Source organism: Ahaetulla prasina, chromosome 3 (assembly GCF_028640845.1).
Source record: "Ahaetulla prasina isolate Xishuangbanna chromosome 3, ASM2864084v1, whole genome shotgun sequence".
Classification (NCBI taxonomy): domain Eukaryota; kingdom Metazoa; phylum Chordata; class Lepidosauria; order Squamata; family Colubridae; genus Ahaetulla; species Ahaetulla prasina.
Window position 1 is genome coordinate 190582565 of NC_080541.1, and position 12825 is coordinate 190595389.

General features: G+C 35.6%; 1 protein-coding gene across 5 annotated transcripts in view; it reads left to right on the top strand.

Annotated features, from left to right (window-relative positions):
- PHF20 (PHD finger protein 20) overlaps positions 1 to 12825 on the top strand; it is a 51933-nt gene that overhangs the window by 36109 nt on the left and 2999 nt on the right. For 3 of the 5 annotated variants that reach the window (XM_058174328.1, XM_058174332.1, XM_058174331.1), the window contains 6 exons: positions 1403 to 1578; positions 2817 to 2952; positions 3851 to 4046; positions 5184 to 5583; positions 6390 to 6561; positions 10963 to 12551. In XM_058174328.1, coding sequence (XP_058030311.1) covers positions 1403 to 1578; positions 2817 to 2952; positions 3851 to 4046; positions 5184 to 5583; positions 6390 to 6561; positions 10963 to 11105 — 1223 coding nt within the window. In that variant the 3' untranslated portion in view covers positions 11106 to 12551. Of the gene's footprint in view, positions 1 to 1402; positions 1579 to 2816; positions 2953 to 3850; positions 4047 to 5183; positions 5584 to 6389; positions 6562 to 10962; positions 12552 to 12825 lie in introns of those variants that run through there. The other 2 variants (XM_058174329.1, XM_058174330.1) reach the window with 2 other exon arrangements.

Sequence of the window (12825 nt, forward strand, 5' to 3'; positions counted from 1 at the left end):
ATACCCCCAAAGCAGCTGGTACTTCGTTTTAGCCAAACTTAGGTTATACCAAAAAGCACTGTGGAAAAAGCTGAACATTTTTCTCTCCCATGCTATCTTTGTATTCCAATCTAGTTACGAATTCTAATTTCTATTAATGAAATAATAAGGCTAGGGTCTACGTAAGATCCCTAAATCTACTGCAGTGCATGGGGATTAATGGGACCCTGATTAAAATGATAATGATTAATGATAATGTCAGCAGATTCAGGTTTTACGTAATGTAACACCTTTTGTAAAATTGTAAAATATCTAATGTAACAAAACTACATTATGAACTAGTTTACACTCTTCTGTAAAACTATTCAGTAAAAGTAGGGTTTCTCCTCCTCTTCCTCACTTATTATTATTCGTCTCTTCCAAATATGACATGACTATGCCCTAGTGACCTCTAGATTGGATGGCTGCAATGTGCTGTACCTTGAGGCTGCCCTTTAAGATAATTTGGAAGCTGCAGCTGGTGCAGAAATGCAGGCAGCTAGCTGGGTCTGTTTTTAGGGACCTGTGACACCACTGCATTGCAAATTGCATTGGCTGCCAGTGTGCTTCTGGGTTCAAGCAGCCATGGCAGTGCAGTGGTTAGAACACAGTTTTGCAGGCTAGAGTTTGCAGAGTTTGATCCTGACCACCAGCTCAAGGTTGATTCAGACTTCCACCCTTCCAAGGTTGGTAAAACGGGGACCCAGATTGCTGGGGACAATATGCTGACATTTGTAAACTACTCAGAGAGTGCTGGAAAGCATTATGGAGTGGTATATAAGTCTAAATGTTATTGCTATTGCTAATTCAAGCTGAAGTCCTTTATGGCTTAAGACCAAGTTATTTTGGACTGTCTCTCCCCAGTTGTTGACTGGCATGCCCAGGAGACCCTTTTCTATCATGGGGCCAACCCTCTGGAATATAATGCTACCTGCAGTAAGATTGACAGTGTCCATGTTGGCCTTACTAAGGCACCAAACGTGATTGTGTCCCTGAGCTTGGGCCCCTGGGTGAGGGCAGAGCTCTTTTCTCGGCTTTTGGCTAAGTATAGTATCTATGCTGTGGATTTTATATTTTTGTATATGTTTTAAATATTTTTTATACTGTTAGCCATTCAGAGTCATATATGTGAGAGGAATAGCAAAATAAATCCACTAAATAAATACATGTCTATATGGGATTCCTTTGCTGAAATGAATGGTTCTTTATCTGTGATTGTGTTGCAACAATGTCTTTCTGTTGTTAATTATCAATTCATCAGCTCTCCACATGTATGCAAATCAAAATGTATGAAAATATTGCTAATACCTATTGAGTAGCAGGCAATAATTTATAAACCATCCACAATCTGTTGGATTCATTCAAATTCAATGTTTGCACACAGAGGATGATACGCTGAGTGAATCATCTGCAGAAAGTTTGCTTTGGAGTGATGATGACTGCAGTAGAGATATTGATGTAACAACCAATCCTGATGAAGATCTTGAAGATGATGATAATGACTTTGAAATCGTTCGCTGCATTTGTGAAGTAGAGGAAGAAAATGACTTTATGATTCAGGTACATTGTAGAAGATGAGAGTATAACAAAAGAAATTGCCAGTCCCCAAAGAAATTAAATAGGAATCATAAGATTATTGGAACTCTGTCCTGGATAACTAATTGGGAAGACTTCTTGATAAGTACGATTTTGTAATGGCTAAACAGAATGACCTTGAGAGACAAGAAAAAAACTGTCCTTGACTTATGACCACAATTGAACCCAAAATGTTTCTTGCTAAGCAAGACAGTTGTTAAATGAATTTTACAACCTTTTTTGCCCAATTGTTAAGTAAATCACAGCAGTTGTTAAGTTAGTAACATTATTGTTATGTGGATCTGGCTTGCCTATTGACCTCGTTTGTCAGAAGGTGGCAAAAGGTGATCGCATGATCCCGGGACACTGCAACTGTCACAATTATAAGTCAGTTGCCAAATGGCTGAATTTTGATCATGGGACTATGGGGATGTTGCAACAGTCGTGTGAAAAATGGTCATAAGTCATTTTTTCCAGTGCCATTGTAACTTTGAATGGTTAAATGAACTGTTGTAAATCGAGGACTATCTATACTAAAGCAATGGTGGGATGAAGGAAACTGAGTCGGAACTATAACTTGAGAAACTGTTCAGGCAGGATCCTCCCAAGTTGTCAGGAAGATAAAGGGAAACAAGGGGGAAATGCATTCAGACTTGGAACACTCTGTTAGTGTAACTTAATAATAAAAATAGTATTGGCCTTCATACTTTTTCCTAGTCTTGTCTACCATGAAGAGCTGACAGATTTTTTTCTCAATTTATAGTTTCCTTACTTGTTCTAGACATTTACTTTAATAGCTCATGGACAAATGCTAAAAAAGTTCAGGTCAAGTTATTTCTGTTCCCCTATGTTTCTATTTATGGATAATGATTGTGCTACTTACCTACAAAAAAAGAAGGGAATTTGTTACCCAGCAAACTGAAGAAATGATCAAAATTATCATAATTTTAAAACAGTAATGATTTACAAGCCTCAAATTTGTTTTCCAACTCAGATTTTCCTGAGTTGAAACAGTCACGGCCATTACTATCTACGACCTAATGTATCTGATAGTTGTTGCTTCAGAGATGGTAATAATAGGATGGAGCATGGTCTAAACTCTAGAAACACCCTGAATGACCATACTTTGACTTGCCCCAATGTTATAGAGAGAGTTTGAAATAGCTTATGAAATAGCAAGTTGTGCTTACCTGTTTGATCTAATTCTGCCTAATATTTAACAGTGTGAAGAATGTCTCTGTTGGCAGCATGGAGTTTGTATGGGTTTATTAGAAGAAAATGTACCTGAGAAATATACGTGTTATGTTTGTCAAGATCCTCCAGGTACAAAGATTTCTAAGGTTGCAGAGTCTTCTAATAGTATGTAATAATTATATTATTTTATGCATTGTTGTAATTTTCAAGTATTTGATAGCAAATTGTTTAACTTACCGTAATAACCAATATAGTGAATATGCTATACTGATAATATATATAATAATTTATGAAATTTACTGATTTTAAATCTACATATCATTAATATTGGTCTTTAAGTTGAAAGGGTGAATATATCTTGTTTAATTAGTAAACATTGTATTTAGCCAGCTGCTTGAGTCTTCCACTATAGTCCTGGCAAGGGGGAAGCTGCTACTACCAACATAGGCTCATCCTTGTTGAATGTTTAATATTTCTGCATGAAAGTTAATTTAAAATGTGATCTGTTCTTAATAAATTTTCTTCAATAAATAAATGTAATTTTTTACTTATTGATGTAATTAGATTCTCTTTCTAGTTTTGGACTTGTATGCAAAAATATTGAAAATTCAAAAGTCTTCACAATTTTTTATGCAACATTATATACCAGAATAAAATAACCCCACTATTTTAAAGGATTTGTACAATATTTTTAATGTTTTCCTGTTTGGGCTTGAAACTTGATTAAAAGTACTTTCAGTTCTCTAAGAGATGACAGAATTAGGAATCATGGTCTGGGTGAGAGGCAATAATACCAATGATACGATTGTGCTTTCTTTAATTAAAATAGTTTTAAACTCACACTTTTATTATTTTTTTACTAATTTATTCAAAAGATTATAATTAAAATGTAGTTGTTGTAGCTTTTATTATTATTGGAAGTTTTTTCAGATTTGGAGGTTAAATTTGCAATCAAAATGCAAATTTTTGCTGTTTATTTTAAAATAGTGGCAGATTAGAATATGGCTAATAATGAGCATATACTTGCTTTTATTTTTAATTTACTTCCCTGTTGTTGCTTTAGGCAAGCGATCCAGTTTGAAGTATTGGTATGAAAAGGAATGGTTATGCAATGGCCACATGCATGGTTTAGCATTTTTGGGAGAAAACTATTCCCATCAAAATGCTAAGAAAATAGTAGCTACACACCAGCTTCTTGGCGATGTGCAAAAAGTGATAGAAGTGCTACATGGACTTCAGTTGAAGATGAGCATTTTGCAGTAAGCTATATTTGGATGTATTTGCTTGAATTATAATGATACAATTCAAAGAATTAAGTACAATTGAATTTCATAAAGCTATTGTATAACCTATCATTTAGATATTGGTATGCTTATCAGATGGTCCAGGATAATATTAAACCAGGGGTGTCAAACTGGCAGCCTGCAGGCCGGATGTATCATGCGCAGGCCTTGCCCATCCCTGCTCTGCGAAGGGAAAAAAGTCATGTGATGGCAGTATGACACTGCAAGTTTGACACCAGTGTGTTAAAACATTTTTACAGCACTTCCCCTGTTATGGTCCAACTTGACTTTGGATACCTTTCACCTTTCATTTTTCTATCAGTAGAAAAATATACCATCTATACCCAAATCCAAACTAGTTGGAAGAAGCTAGCTTCAGGCCATAAGTGGAATTATAGAAATCATTCTGATTAATCAATCTTTAGATGGTTAATGATTTGTTTTTATAAGATATCAAATAATACTGATAAGAAATAGCAAGGTAGTAGGGTTCCCTGCATTTTAATAGGTCTACCCCCCATCTGCTCCTCTTTACCACTGCCAAATGAAACTTCATTTGCAACATTTGTACACGGTAATATTTATGTGAAATAACTTGAGATAGGAGTCACTAATCGTTAAAGAGATGTTTGAAATAATAATTCATGGGGTAGCTTTTCTTCTTACCATTTATAACTGGAACGCATGCTTGAACTTGTACATCACATGTTCTTTGAAGCCATTGTGAAGATTTGTCTTCCATTTTACAGTGTTCTAAATACTTATATGATTTTTAAGAATCTACTTTTATTGAACATATCAATAGAACCACTGAAGAACTACGTTTTTAAGTATTAACATTAAATTCAGATAGATTCATTTATGTCAGATGATGCTTTTACTTGTTTTACTTATTCTGTTTAACTGTTTAAGTTAATGGTGCTTATAAATAGTAAGAGATCTCTAATATGCACATGCCAAACACTAACACTATCCTGATTTCTCTGAAATCTGATAGAAGATTCACAGTGGCTAGTTTCCAGCTTTTTCAGATGAATTTAGAAGATAAAAGGTATAAGCTGAATTCTAGTAAAAAAAATTAGTGTGATTTCCATGTATTTATCTTTTTAACAGAAGCAAGGAACATCCTGACTTGAAACTTTGGTGTCAGCCTTGGAAGCATCTCAAAATAGAAGAAAAATCTCATACCACTAGACTCATTCACATTGAAGAAAACAGTTGCAAAGAGGAGACCACAAATTATAGAACTTTTAATGGAACAGTTGAGAAACCTCCAACCATTCCCTTTGTAGAGGAATCTTATATCACTAGTGAGCATTGTTACCAAAAACCTCGAGCTTACTATCCTGCTATAGAACAGAGACTTGTTGTAGAAACCAGAAATTCAGACATTGATGATGGTGTTAATAGGATAAGAGAAAATGGAGATGATGCCGTAGTGGAGAGATTAGGATGGGAACTGGATAGAGAAATATGCAAGTTGGAAAATGAATCAAAACATAACTATTCTAAGGTATGTTTTACTGAACCCTTCCTAGTTTTTAACATTACAGATGGGAAGTTGGAATTTCTATGCTATTGTGATTATTACATTAGTTGGTTTCATGTAGCTAAGGAATAGTTGAGAAAGATAGATAGACAGAAAGAGAGAGAGACAAAGAGGAAGGAAGGGAAAAGAAAGAAGGAAGAAGAGAGGGAGAGAAATATGCAAGTTGGAAAATGAATCAAAACAACTATTCTAAGGTACGTTTTACTGAACACTTTCTAGTTTTTAACATTACAGATGGAAAGTTGGAATTCCTATGCTATTGTGATGATGATTACATTAGTTGGGTTCATGTAGCTAAGGAGACAGACAGACAGACAGACACAGGGAAAGAAGAAGGAAAGAGAAGGAAGGAAGGAGAGATAGAGAGAATGTATAACTTATAATATATTGGACTTGTTAATTTGTACTTCATTCACAGACAGCCATCATCATTTAATCTTTTGTACCAAAATATTAGGAATTAAACATATAGCAATACCAATACCACTTAAACTTGTATATTGATTCACAGTGCTTTACAGCCCTCTCTGAGCAGTTTACAATGTCAGCATATGGCCCCCAACAATCTGGGTCCTCATTTTACCAACCTTGGAAGGATGAGTCAATCTTGAGTCAGTCAGGATCAAATTCCTGGATTTGGGCACAGTTAGCCTACAATACTGCATTCTAACCACTGTGCCACGACAGCTCCCTATATATAATCTCTTGTACTGTTTATATTTAAAATTGTTCACTGTTTATAGTGAATCTTAACTTTCCTATTTTTCTAGGTAAGAGAAAAAATCACATCAGAAGAAGATACTGAAGAGAGATTGCTTGAGAAAGACAAAGATGGAATTATGAATTCCCAGCTGCAGTGGCAGCTTAACCTTTTAACCCACGTTGAGTCTCTGCAAGATGAAGTTACCCACAGGATGGATTTAATTGAAAAGGAATTAGATGGTAATGGCTTTTTTCTGCTACAAATTTTAACAGTTCAATTAAGATCTGTTCAATTGCTTTGTCTTGTGTTTTATTTCTTACATTAAATCTGTTTAATCGAGGCTCATAATCATATTGGGTTGGCAAACTGAGTTTAGATTCTTCCTGGAAAGGCCAGTGTTTTTCCCTTGAGTCTTTCTATCTATCCAGAGTTCATCATCTAGGTTCTTTTGTGTCTTCAAAACTGAAATTTTAAAAAGTTCTTAATTAAGTTCTTAATTAAGTCATCACAGGATGCTTTTCAAATACTACAATAGGTTGGATGAAACTATCAGTATACAGGCTGATGCGAGTCCTCTAAAGTGGATCGGGTTAAATCTTGTTAAAACATAGCTGATTCCAGGTAGATTCCAGGTATATCATGTATAATATTCCCTTAAATTTAACTGCAGTTTTCCATACTGAAATAGCTCTCTAGCTTTTGTAACTAAAAGAGGCATGCTCATTTAATTACCCAGGAGCCATCCCATTATTTTGCCAGTCCGGAGGCTTGCTAACAAACAGGACCTCCCAAAAGCTAAAACAGAGAAGGCCAGCCTCTGTGTGGGGGGAGGAGAGCTGTTCCCTAAAGTGGGGGCTACAGCAGTAAAGGCAGATTGTCTATGAGCTGCCAAATACAGTAAAATTGTTGATAGGTACTGAAGAAAGTTGCTTATATTTAGTAGCAACTAAACTTCTCTGAAATACAGATGTCTGCTTTATTAGGATGGTATAAATTGAATTTGTAGTGCTTCAAAGAAATTGTAAGCCTTAAGTTTAATAGGAACTATTCACAGATTGTAGAACTACTGAAATCATTACAGGTAGTCCTCAACTTACAACCTTTCACTTACTGATTTGTTCAAAGTTACAACAGCACTGAAAAAAGTGACATGACCATTTTTCACAGGTACCACTATTGCAGCATCCCCATGGTCATGTGATCAAAATTCAGATGTTTGGCAACTGATTCATATATATGACGGTTGCAGGATCCTGGGGTAATATGATCACCCTTTGTGACCTTCTGACAAGGAAAGTCAGTGGGGAAGTCAGATTCACTTAACAATTGCACGGATCCACTTAACTATGGCATGAAAGGCCTTAAAATGGGGCAAAATTCACTTGACAACTGCCTCATTTAGCAATAGAAATGTTGGGTTCAGTTGTGGTGATAGGTAGGTAGACTATCTGTAACTGATGCTTATGTGCTTTATCATCAATCATAATATCAGTTGGGTGCATGTGTGTCTGTGTGCACATACATGGCAGTGAGTCAAGACTGCATGCTGTTTTCTTAACAAAATTTTCAGAAGTGGTTTGCCACTTGCCTTTTCCTAAGTCTGAAATAAAGTAATTGGGCCAAAGCCACCCAGATAGCTCCGTTCTTAAGTCAGACAGTCTCAGTTCCCTGATTTCAAGATTGCTCTCTTAAAACACTACAGTCTCACATACATCCCACAGATATGTGCAGTGATGTGACTTGGATTTTATAGTAGTTTTTGATGAGTGTGTGTGTGTGTATTCTCCATTTTAGTATAGTATCATGGAGTAAAGTAGCAATTGTTTGATTTCATATGCTTTACCTGGAGTACTTTTCCTGTGATTTCTCAGTTGATTGATTGATTGATTGATTGATTGACTGACTGACGATGGTACTTTTACTAAACAGAGGCTTGATGTATCTGAAAACATTCTAAATAAAGTTATAGTAAATTGATGTAGTTTCCAAATATAGTTTGAAAAGTACCGTATTTTTCGGAATATAAGACGCACCGGAGTATAAGACGCAGCTTAGTTTTTGGGGAGGAAAATAAGAAAAAAACTGGCAGGTGGATTGGCCTCCCAGAATATCTCCAATCAGCTGTTCCCAGAGGTGAATTTTAGGAACAGGTTCCTTGGTTGTGAGCTCTGCGCCTTGTTTTTTGTTTTTTGTTTTTTGGGGGGGTTTTTTCCCTGCCTCTGAAACTCTGTTTCAGAAAAAACTTTTTTCTGCCTCTGAAAGCCTCCAAAGCAGAACTTCAGAAAAAAAACCTCTGAAGCTCTGTTTGGGAGCTTCTTTTATTTATTAATTAATTAATTAATTAATTAATTAATTAAATTTTTATACCGCCCTTCTCCTGAAGGACTCAGGGCGGTTCACAGCCAAATAAAACCACAATGAATAAATACAGAATAAAATCAATAATTAAAAAACTTATTAAATATGGCCCCAAATTAAAATGCATTTAGAACAATAAAACCCACTTTAAAATTTAAAATTTTCTGAAGCTGTATTTGGGGCTTTTTTTTTGAAGTTCCATTTGGGGCTTTTTTTCTAAGCTCCGTTTCTGATGCTTTTTTCAGCCTCTGAAACCTCCTTTTGAGAAGCTGGGCGGGGCTACATTCAGAGTATAAGACGCACCTGGATTTTCACCCTCTTTTTTGGGGGAAAAGGTATGTCTTATACTCCGAAAAATACGGTATATGCCACTAAATACTTGAAATGAAAAACAGCAAAGTTAATAAATAATGTTGAACCACATCTACTTTCAACTATATGCCTTCATTTACCTAGCTATAGCTAGAAAATCAAGAAACAAAGCTTTAAGGGAGGAACTTCTTGCTTTCCAGCATTAAGTATTTAGGGATATTAGAATATTTTGAATCAGGTAGGTTAGAAATTGTCAATATTGTTGATTCTATATTTTTTAAAACCCAAATGGCCATTGGTACATTATATGGCAATGAATTCCATAGACAGTGGTTTTGTCTGGGTATTGCCCAGAATCTATTGCTAATCTCTTTTCATTTCATTCTTTTTTATCTGTATTTTGTGCATTTAGCATTGGTTCTGAAGAACCGGTAGCGAAATTTTGAGTAGTTCAGAGAACTGGCAAATACCACCTTTGACTGGCCCCAGAGTGGGGTGGGAATGAAGATTTTGCAATATCCTTCCCCCAGGAATTGGGAGGGAATGGGGATATTGCAATATCCTTCCCCTGGAGTGGGGTGGGAATGGAGATTTTGCAGTATCCTTCCCCTGCCACACCCACCAAGCCATGCCCACAGTAAAAAAGATTGAATTCCAACACACACACACACACACACACACACACACATTCTTTTTCCTCTGAATTAAAAAACAAGACTAGAAAATATCCTTAATGTCATTTGGATCATCGTTTTCTATACTTCATTACATTGTTTTTTATGAGCTGGGTTTGTAGAATATTCATTTTCACTGAATATTCCACCATAACTCTAATATATGCTTTCTGGATGTCAGTTCAAATACCATCAAGTGCTTGAATTCCATTTGCACCTCCTCAATCTCATTCAGTTTCACCATTATGTATATATTGGTATCATTTGCAAATTTCCCTAGCGGATGGCTCATCCCTAACTTTCAGGTTTTTGGTAAAGTATAAAGAGCACTTGTCATAGCCCATATTAAAAGGTAAAGGTATCCCCTGCCAGTCGTTTCTGACTTTTGGGGGTGGTGCTCATCTCAGATTCACAGCCAGAGAACCATTGTTGTCCAAAGATGCTTCCGTGGTCACGTGGCCAGCATGAATATATGCTGAAGGCACACTGAGCACTGTAAAGTGGTACCTCTTTATCTACTTGCATTCATATGCTTTCAAACTGCTAGGTTAGCAGGAGCTGGGGTAAGTAATGGAAGCTCATTCTGTCATGCAGTACTTAGATCTCAAATGCTAACCTTCCAGTCAACAAGCCCAGCATCTTCACCGCTCAATCACCACACATTTTAGGAGCATGCATAAAATGGGAAAAACATTTTAAACCTGGAGCAAAGCATGTTCTCAATGTTCTGCCACACTTCTTTCTAATTCCAGGTTTTAAGCAAAATTCAGATGAGGCAAATAGGGCAAGACTGGCACTTCCTCTTACCTGTCATTGGTTCATAACGCGGCATAACAAAACAGTTTGCTTACCCCACTAGTTTTCCCAGTGACTTTCCTTGTTCTGTTAACACCCTCCACTCAGCCCCCATATATCTTTGCTCCCTTCTCTATCCCAGTACTAAGCACAGACTGTTATAATCTGTGCCTAGATCAAAACATATGTTTGGAATATTTTAATCTGAGCACAGATCAAATGAGAAGGGATTGTCCTTCTCATTTGATCTGTGCTCAGATTAAAACATTCCAAACATATGTTTTGATCTAGGCACAGATTATAACAGTTCACTACTGTATGTCTATATTTGGGCTGCTATTTTAAATTGCTTGATAGTTAATATATTTTAGTAAAAGTATCTGAAAAATTGATTACTTTAGATGAAAGATTACACTCTCCTACTGAAGCTAATACAAATCTATTTAAATTTAGCCATCAGTAACTTAGACCTTTGTGATTGTTGTGTACCTTCTCTTACAGTTTTAGAGAGTTGGTTGGATTATACTGGAGAGCTGGAGCCACCAGAACCGTTAGCAAGACTTCCTCAACTGAAGCATTGTATAAAACAACTTCTCACAGACTTGGGCAAAGTACAACAAATAGCACTTTGCTGTTCAACATGATATGAAATTTCTGCTGGATGGCTGGAGCCTGTCGTATGATGAGCACTCTCTATTTTAATGGAATAGCATGCTTGTTGCATGTGATGCAGAACTGACTTCAGGGAATTATTTAGGGGCAAGGGTTACTCTTCATAAAAGTAAAGAGATTGCCCTTATTTTGTTTAGTTGGCCTTTGCTAGGCATTTTTTAACATTATGGAAAGGGATTTATTCTTGTCTTCAAAATGTAGGAGCAGGTTGGCAAAGGATTTTTTCATTCCTTGTATCAAGTTGAAATAACCATTAATGTTCTTTGCATATATACACTGACAAAATTGTGCCACTGGAGAACAAAGTTTTAAGAGCCAAAAATAATTAGTGATCCAAGGCTGTAGATAACATTCTGCCTAGTTTATTTAAGTGACTTAACGTGTCAGAAAGACTCATACTTTATCCTAATAGTTTATGCATAACTACGGTATTTAATCAATAGAAGATATTATTTTCAAGCCTAGCAAGTATGAATGTCTAATTTTATAGTAAACTGTTACAAGAGGTTTGCATATATGATCTGAAACTAATCTACTATTTTAAATAGATGTAGTAGAAGGTCCCAATTTGGTTGCACTTCTTTTCCTAGTAAATTATCATTTTTCATATTTATCATGACATTGTAGCATGATGCTCATGGTACTGGGACACTCATTTATGTTGAGCTTCTGTGCATTCTTGAATTTTTAAATCTGGCCATGCTGTGCCTCCCATGTACTGATGACATATCCTGAACGCAGGGTATAAAAGTGTCTACACAAAGGATGTATTACAGATTCAAATCTAGCCATGGCCATTGATGACCATGGTATTGTTTTCTTCCATACTGTTAATAATTGCCATTCCGGTTATAGTTTGAAACATAATCTTTTTCAATATTATAAATGTTTTCATTGTAGATACTTGTAAAGTGTGGTTTTGGGAATCAGTTAATTTTATATTTGTGTATAACAAAGAGTCTCAAGGTCTATGCATGAGGTACTGTTCCCAAAGGCAGTGGGACATTATGTTAAACAATGTTTTTGAAACCCCTTTTTGTACTTTTACTTTTAGTTTCCTTACTAGCATTATTTGTGAGATCAAAGTGAAGAAATGCTGCTTACATTGAAGCTACATTATATAGTAGCTTTTCGAACATTTGTGTATGGTAACTATTTTATATGTTTAAGAATATCATTTGCCTGCAGATCGTATTTCCATCACTACTTTTTGTTAGATAACATCTGGGACAAGAAATTACTTTGAGGTGGACAGAATAGGGTATTTTTGCATTGGGTATTCTGAATGTTGGATTTTTCCTACCTTGATATTGGAGTTGTTTTTGACACCACCAAAGTTTAAATTAAAGCACATTTGTGAGTTGAAGACCTGTTTAGTGTACAAATTGGTAATTATGAATAAAAATCCTTAATGTTTATATGCTGCAGAATTATGTAGGTTTCAGTTATCTAGTGTTTGTCATAGAAGTAACATTTTTCTGACCATCTTATCTCATTCAAAAACAGTCTACTTTTTTTTGCATTCTGACAGAGACATGCCAAGACTAATTTCAGGGAATAATTTGTCTCCAATTATTTGGCTTATAGGTTATAAGTATAGCAGCTGTACAGCAGATAAAATTATTTTGCTGTAATAAATTGGAATAAAGTTTGTGATTATTAAAGACATCCAGTTGTCGCATAATAGCATTA